We start from the raw sequence: 8,178 nt of genomic DNA on the forward strand, positions 1-8,178 counted from the left end.
AAAGAAAAAGCAAATTTTTTTCACGAGATCACAATGCATGCTTTGTAAATGAACTTGATCAAGGAATCAGAAGGAGACTGTGAGCTGACTCATACTGTCCTCAACATGTTTGGACAATCGAGTCTCCTAGCCTTGGTGCCTTATGTAATTGTTGGACCATAATTATCCCAAACCATAATCTTAAGGTCTACAGAAATATTCATCATCCATACCATTCTCTTATGCTGTTGGATTCACGATATTTGCTTTTCAAGAACACGGGATTGCATTATTTGTTTTCCACTGTATTGCATTACTACAGAAAGCAAATATGAAATTCGTGATGAAACTGTTTTCATTTGGCATTATTCATTTTGCAGGACCTTGGGGTTAATTGTATAGAATTAATGCCATGTCACGAATTCAATGAGCTGGAGTACTATAGTTACAACCCTGGACAAGGTGACTATAGGTAAGAGAGTCATTTGGTGATTAAATCATTATCATTCTTATCAATTACTTCTGCTTGTATTATCTTCAGGTCAGATGTTAATCACAGTTAGCCATTTATTTGTATCATTGTCATTTTTAACCCTTGATGCCTTGCATCAAATCATGAACTAATTGGACGTTATTATATATTTGTGACTCTGTTTGATTCTTATTTTGACTTCCCTTAAGTTTATCTCAAGTATATGATAAACCTGTATCCCTTTTCTTTTAGGGTCAATTTTTGGGGGTATTCAACCATCAATTACTTTTCACCAATGATCAGATACTCATCAGCCGACATACAAAACTGTGGCCCGGATGGGATTAATGAAATTAAGTTCCTCATCAAAGAGGCACACAAGCGTGGAATAGAGGTGGTCAATATTGCAAATGATTTTATTTCAATTATTGGCTATTGTTTCATCTTTTTTAGATTAAATTACACTTTCATCGATATATTACCGGAGCAGGTTGTCATGGATGTCGTTTTCAATCATACAGCTGAAGGGAATGAGAAGGGTCCCATTATTTCTTTCAGAGGAGTTGACAACAGCGTGTATTACATGGTTGCACCCAAGGTATATTCCTAAAATTTTGAAGCCTCGTAGAAACTCAAATATCAAAAAAAAGATTAGTGAAATCATAAAAATTAAATTATTAGTGAATATAGTTGCAAAATTGGAAATACTTTAGCAAAAGTAAGTACTAAACCCAGTTAATGGCGATCAAAGAGGGCCAGTCCATGAACATTTATTGCCTAAATTAGTCACCTGAGTGATTATCTATTCACAAACTGGAAATGCTTACCATTTTTTTTTCCGTAGTTTTCCAAACAAAATTACGATAGTTATCATTTATCCAAAATTATTTGTACATAGTATATAAATCCATTTAGCATGATTTTTTTAATCCTGATTTGGGATTTAGTTCTTATTTATTGACTAGACACGATGCTTCCAGAGCTAAAAACTAGGTCACTGCGTTAAGCAAACAGAAGTAACAGGACAATAGAGGATACCAAACTCCAATGAGAAAAGAAAGTTATTAGAGTGGATGCCTAAATCCAATATATAGTTTCCTTGTAATTCTACATTCCAGCATTATAACAGCCAAGGATCAAGATAAGTACCATCCAGCAAACCAGAAATCTTTGTTAACCAACATTATTTTAAAAAAATATGCATCTTTACTTCTGAAGGCTTGCAGTTAGTATGCAGATTGAATTTTATGGCTCTTTGGCTGTTTCCAATTTTATTTATACTTGCATTTTTTGATTCTTTTAAATGATGGGCAATGTCAACTAGACCCACTTTCATGTCTTTAGGGGGAATTCTACAACTATTCAGGATGTGGGAACACATTCAATTGCAACCATCCAGTTGTACGGAAATTTATAGTGGACTGCTTAAGGTATGTCTACAATGTTTATCAAGGATATGCTTTTCTGAAATTTATTACTCATGGGCTTTTAAAAAAAAAAAATTAAAACCTTTTATAATGTATACTATCTCTCTCAATTTATTGTACTGCACTCTGGTCAGATTTGTTTCAAATATTATTGACAACGGGTTAGAAACTGATGTCGTAGCAGATTGAAGGCCTAATTAATTTTCTCTCGTGCAATAGATATTGGGTAACAGAAATGCATGTGGATGGCTTTCGCTTTGATCTTGCTTCTATAATGACCAGGGGTAGCAGGTTATATACCATATAATGCATTGGTATTGAAATTTACTGGAGAATGATGCATCTTACTGTACTTATTTTCCTTTCCTTGTTTGTTACCAGTCTTTGGAATGGAGTTAATGTATTTGGTGCTCCAATAGAAGGTGACTTGCTGGCAACTGGAACCCCTCTAAGCAGCCCACCATTGATTGATATGATCAGTAATGATCCAATACTTCGCGGAGTGAAGGTTTTTCAACTTACAACTGTAACTGACTAGTTTTATTAATGGAAAGGAGTGGGAAGTTAGTTAGTTGAGAAGTGACACATTTGTTTAGGAGGGAGAGGCACTCTTGAAATTGCCACATTGTATTTTCCGGTGTCTGGCCTCATTGACCAAATTGCATTCAATAACACAAGGCCAAATTGCCCTGCATTCTTCATTCTTTCAGTTTATCTTAGATCTTCCTATCATAATCAGTTGAGTCCACTGTTAGTGGTTATTAACTAATTTCACTTTTGGAACTTGAATTATCACAAATAAAAGGATGCCTTTTAAGGTAGTGTTTCTTTCTAGGTGCTGTTTACTTTCTTGCCTTGCATAGATCGAGTGCCTAATGCCAGTAGGCAAGTAGTCAGCTTGACTCGGACATCCATCAAAGTATTTTGATTGTTCAATTTAAATTGTAATAATTATTTGTCATATAGATCACTTTTCACTTGTTTGGAAGCAGTAAGCTAAATATGCTTAGTTTCTTGATTTCTCCTTTATAGCTTATAGCTGAAGCCTGGGATGCTGGAGGCCTTTACCAAGTTGGAACTTTCCCTCACTGGGGTATTTGGTCGGAATGGAATGGGAAGGTCAGTGCAGACATACATACAACTGTTGGATTCGTAAACTCATTTATTATGGTGTAACTGGAAAATGATAGGATGAGATAGCACAGCTAACAGCTTGAATGGAACTCAAAAGTGTTTGTGTGTGTGTTTGAAAAAGAGACCTTCACAACACATCTTATAATTGCATCACATCATTTACATTGAAAATAACAGAGTGTTTAATTAGATGAACTTTGTTATTTCTTTCAAGAACTTTAATTTATGATATGATCTGCTATTTTATGAGTAGATTACTATAACCTGGATGAATCTGGATCCTTTAAAGCCAACACTCACTTTAGAAAGGAAAGTAAGACACATCAACTGTTGACGAGAAAAATCATGGTTGATACTCCAGCATTTCCATGACTACTTATGCATGTGCATGTTAAATTAGCTGTTGTTATTTATCAACAGTTAAGATTACTTACTTTGTCCTCTAAAGTGAAATACCGTTGCTTTAAAGGAGCTGGATCCAAACTGCATAGCAATGTCATGCCTTTTTCAAATGTTCAATCTTGAAGAAAATTGTTCGACTGTAGACTTGAAATAAAAGAAGTTATGGGTAAAATAGAATGAATTTTCTCTTTTCCTATACCAGTCCTACTACCACAACCGAAGGAGTGGTGATATTACATTTAACCAGAATCTTGAATCCCTTTATGCAAGTTAAAATGCTGAAATATAACCAAACTATGTGGGCCATTTACCACTGATTACTTGTGTTATTTTCCTCTACATGCTCCCTGTGTTAGTTTATTGCTTTCTGTGTAAGCAAATCTCTGCAATCTAATGTTTTGTTATTGCATTCTCCCCAATTTTCTTAATAATACTTCATCTACAAAGTGTATCTTATAACATGCACTTTTGGTGAAGTAAGTGTATAAACTACCTAATGCGCCATTCTTGAATTTTTCAGTATAGAGACACAGTACGTCAATTTATCAAGGGCACAGATGGCTTTGCTGGAGCATTTGCTGAATGTGTTTGTGGGAGTCCTAATTTGTATCAGGTTTCTCTGTTGACTCATGTCACACTGCACTAGTAGTTCCTTTTTGATATAAACTCCCACTTCTATTCTTGTTATTGATATAATGATTATTGTAGTCGTAATCATTGTTGTTTGAATGGTTTCTCTTATTGATTTGAAATTTCTACATTTAAACATCTCATTTTCCAATCTTTGAACTTGCTCAATATATTTTATTCTCAGGGGATTAATGTTTATTTCAGCTAAATTTTAAAGCTCTAGGGTTTTATGTTTCTGTTGTTTTTTCTTCTACCCCATTCTTTGTGTGGTTGACAATACTCTATTTTTGGCACAGAGAGGAAGAAAACCATGGCATAGTATTAACCTTGTATGTGCTCACGATGGCTTTACCCTAGCTGATTTGGTGACTTATAACAATAAGCATAACTTGCCCAACGGAGAAGACAATAATGATGGAGAAAATCATAATAATAGCTGGAACTGTGGAGAGGTAGATGTTTAGAAACCTGCTTCAGAGTTGCCTTTAAAGTAATTTTTCCTTCTAATTTTGTTTTCTACTCCATGGTGGTACATCCTCACAGATTATTCAACCAACCTGCTTTTAAACCAAGTATTCTGACACTACCTATCCATCGTCATGTTTTTATATAATTTAGGGTGTGCAAGTTTGCTATTATGAAGAGTCCAATGTGACTAATCTCTGCTTTGAAGAAAAGTATAATTTTAGCTTGTACCAGACATTAGTCTAAATTATAGGCCTTTACCTCTATTCCTGCCTGATATCTTGTCATATTTATCTAATTCAATAGAGCGTTCTATCTGTTTTCTCTCATGTGCGTGTTTACAGTAGCACATATTATGCGTTTCTGGGCTTAGTTAATTATTACTTAAAGGGACACACCACACCTCACTTTCTGAATCCTTCAAAATTCAAATAGTGCCCTCAAAGTATTAGAATCTTAACCTATGTGCATTGAAGTTAAATGAGTTACTATTAAATGTTGATTTCATTTCTCGAACAAATGTAGGAGGGGGAGTTTGTTAGTGCATCAGTAAAGAAATTGAGGAAACGACAAATGCGTAATTTCTTTCTCTCTCTCATGGTTTCCCAGGTAAGGCTCAGTCAACTGCACAATTGTAGTTTTTTTTAATAAATTTGTTTGGACCACAGGGACTTCTGTTACCTATTATACTAGCTAACAAGTTTTGCTAAAAAAAAGTTAGTGCATTTCTTTATCACGTTTTGTTTGATGGGAATTATTTTTGTCAAAAACTCCTGACATGGTTTTCAACATGGACATCCTGTTTGTTTATATATATGGCATTCGATGCAGACTCTCAATTGATTTATGACGAACGATTAAATTCTTTTTATAACATGGGCCTGTTTTAGATATAATGAAGTTTCTTCATTGTCTAAACATGTGATCTAATTTAGGAAGTATATCATTGTACCTCTTGAGATCCCATTTTGACTAGAGATATGGTCAAAGTACTTGTTATACCATCTGAGGTATCTTTCAGGATAAATTTAGGCTTAGCCTAAATTCTAATATGGTATCTACTATCTGCAACCAGAGGCCAAACAATCCTAGTATGTGCCTATCTGATGGACCCACGGCCATTGGTGCAACTGTTTTCCAAAAGTCGTGTTGTAGGTCACATGTGGTATATTCATCTGTTCGTGATCAGATTTTTGGCTGTGTCCAGTATACCCACTTTGAACTAGGCCCGGTCTACCTAGCTGTGGCCTGTCTACCAACAAAGTCATTCTGACGCGGACATGCCCCCTGTAACTAAGTGCAATCATTGCCACAAAGTTGGCGACACTATTGACAAGTTTTGCTTTGCACGTAACCCTCCGCAAATAGCCAACGCACACAAACTGCTCTTCTTACTTCCTCTGAGCCCAGTCTGCCAGTATCTGATCCATAGACACCCATGACCATCATTATTGACTTCCACAAGTGGTTTGAAGAGCGTCAACCGTTAAACTCTGGTTCAACTTCCTCCCTTGAGCACATGGATTCTCTCATTTCTCTCTCTCAAGATCGTATCAAAGTATCCAAGATCTAATATTAGGCCACCCGATGGCATGACCCTTAGATTAATGTTATGTTGTATCTACTTTGTTGTTAAATTCATTAAATTATTCTGACTTAAATGTAAATGACATTGTTGACAACACAGATTTGTTTACTGACTTTTATTTAGTTTATTTTATCAGGGAGTTCCGATGATATATATGGGCGATGAATATGGACATACAAAAGGAGGAAACAACAATACCTACTGTCATGATAATTATGTGATCCCCTTATCTACTAAATTTTTTCAATGCACATCCCACTATTTTGTCAATTCCATTAAGTTATCCTCAGCTTTTTTGCAGCTTAATTATTTCCGATGGGACAAAAAGGAAGAATCCTCATCAGACTTCTACAGATTTTGCCGCCTTTTGACTAAGTTCCGCCAGTAAGTACTTTTTTGCATTCTTCTTGGTCTAGCATTTTTTGCATGTTCTAACGCTGTAATCCAGCAGGCAATGTGAGTCGCTTGGCCTAGATGACTTCCCAACATCAGACAGGCTGCAGTGGCACGGTCATTTTCCTGCAACACCAGACTGGTCTGAAACTAGCCGCTTTGTGGCTTTTACCCTGGTACGATACTTTGTTGCCCGTACTCATTGACACGGGGATATAAGAATTCTGTTACTGGTAAAAAGTTATGGGAATCACATCTTAGGATCTATTTCTGATGATCTTTTCCTAAAATGTAGAATTAGGACATGTTTCCACTCTCTCCGCAGTAACCAAACCTTGAGCCAACATGTTTGACAATGAACAACAAGCACTTGCAGGAAAAGAAAGTTGAAATAATCTTTCAATGATAATGAGTACTCTAAATAACAACTTCCTATATGAGTTGAAATTAGTTTGTGTAGCTCAATTTTTTCAGAAGCTCCCTCATCTACCATCTCCATTGACAGTTATAAACTTATAACGACTTTTTCATAAGTCAGAAACCTATCCCAGTTAAAAATGGCTAAAGCAACTCTACATCTAGCACAGTAGAATGCCTTGTTTGAGATAGTATCTTTATACCCAGCTAGGTTTAGGAATAATCAGTTTGGTGTTTCTGCTGTAAGAAAGATGTATATAGGTTACAACAGAAGTCCCTTCGACATTGTATAAGATTGGAAGATGTATGTTGACTTGAGAAAAGTTAGATCTCCTATTGTGACTGTTTGCTGTGTCTCCAATTCCAATTTGTACTTCCACACGTAAAAAGAAGCATTTTATTCTCAGCGTTTGGAAGTGCCAAATGTTTAACAATATTATGTTGTCACGTGGTGTGAAATATAGGTTAAGCTGGTCCTGGACATAAACCTTCATGTAATGCTGTCCTGCCCAGATTAGCATCAGTAGAACTTTTGACTTTTTAGTAGCTTCATATACTATTATTAATCATTTTTTCTTAAAAAAATAGTTCAATTCCTTAAGCTCTTTTAGTGTACTGAAAGTCTAAAACTGCTATACTTTGAAATTATTTGTCCTCTTACATAACCTTTGCTTGGATATTCCATAAATGACCAATTTCCCCTTTTTTGGCATGAAAATCAACTCAGATGGACTCTGTGAAGGGAGAAATTTACATTGCTTTCAATACGAGTCATTTACCTTTCACAATTACCTTGCCAGAGCGTCCTGGTTACAGATGGGAACCTCTCGTAGACACCAGCAAATCTGCACCATATGATTTTCTCACCCCTGATCTTCCTGGAAGAGATATTGCAATACAACAGTATGCTCACTTTCTTGATGCAAATATGTATCCCATGCTTAGTTACTCTTCCGTCATCCTTTTGCGCACTCCCGATGTAAATGCCTAGCTTGGAGAATCCTGCTGCCTTGTAGATACACTCTTCCTAGTATGCTGGAATCGGTGAACTGAGCATAGAGAATGCATTGAAAGCTTTCCTTTTCCTTTATGTAGGAAAGTAACATTATGAAGAAAAATGTTGTATTAGTGATGGAATCATGTATATTGGAAAAGTGAACAAGTTGTATCCGCATCAATTTTAGATACTTTAATTTATGTATAATTTATTTATAAGGTTTAATGGAATTAGTTACACCGACAACTAATAAAAGTCTTTGATTTATGAGTTA

The 8,178-nt window shown here is 35.6% G+C and overlaps 1 protein-coding gene across 6 annotated transcripts in view; it reads left to right on the plus strand.

Annotated features, from left to right (window-relative positions):
* LOC101501510 (isoamylase 1, chloroplastic) overlaps window positions 1–8,178 on the plus strand; it is a 10,028-nt gene extending 1,850 nt beyond the window's left edge. The window contains exons 5-18 of one of the 6 annotated variants that reach the window (XR_001144065.3): window positions 360–451; window positions 704–845; window positions 942–1,049; window positions 1,796–1,881; window positions 2,098–2,169; window positions 2,260–2,386; window positions 2,911–2,997; window positions 3,935–4,027; window positions 4,341–4,496; window positions 5,035–5,118; window positions 6,234–6,314; window positions 6,388–6,481; window positions 6,549–6,666; window positions 7,635–7,658. Coding sequence is in view for 3 of the 6 variants with exons in the window: in XM_004503485.4 (XP_004503542.1) it covers window positions 360–451; window positions 704–845; window positions 942–1,049; window positions 1,796–1,881; window positions 2,098–2,169; window positions 2,260–2,386; window positions 2,911–2,997; window positions 3,935–4,027; window positions 4,341–4,496; window positions 5,035–5,118; window positions 6,234–6,314; window positions 6,399–6,481; window positions 6,546–6,666; window positions 7,635–7,898 (1,596 nt within the window). In the remaining 3 variants the exon portion in view is untranslated. Of the gene's footprint in view, window positions 1–359; window positions 452–703; window positions 846–941; window positions 1,050–1,795; window positions 1,882–2,097; window positions 2,170–2,259; window positions 2,387–2,910; window positions 2,998–3,934; window positions 4,028–4,340; window positions 4,497–5,034; window positions 5,119–6,220; window positions 6,315–6,387; window positions 6,488–6,545; window positions 6,670–7,634 lie in introns of those variants that run through there. The other 5 variants (XM_004503485.4, XM_004503486.4, XM_073370251.1 and 2 more) reach the window with 5 other exon arrangements.

Source organism: Cicer arietinum, chromosome 6 (genome assembly GCF_000331145.2).
Source record: "Cicer arietinum cultivar CDC Frontier isolate Library 1 chromosome 6, Cicar.CDCFrontier_v2.0, whole genome shotgun sequence".
Lineage (NCBI taxonomy): Eukaryota > Viridiplantae > Streptophyta > Magnoliopsida > Fabales > Fabaceae > Cicer > Cicer arietinum.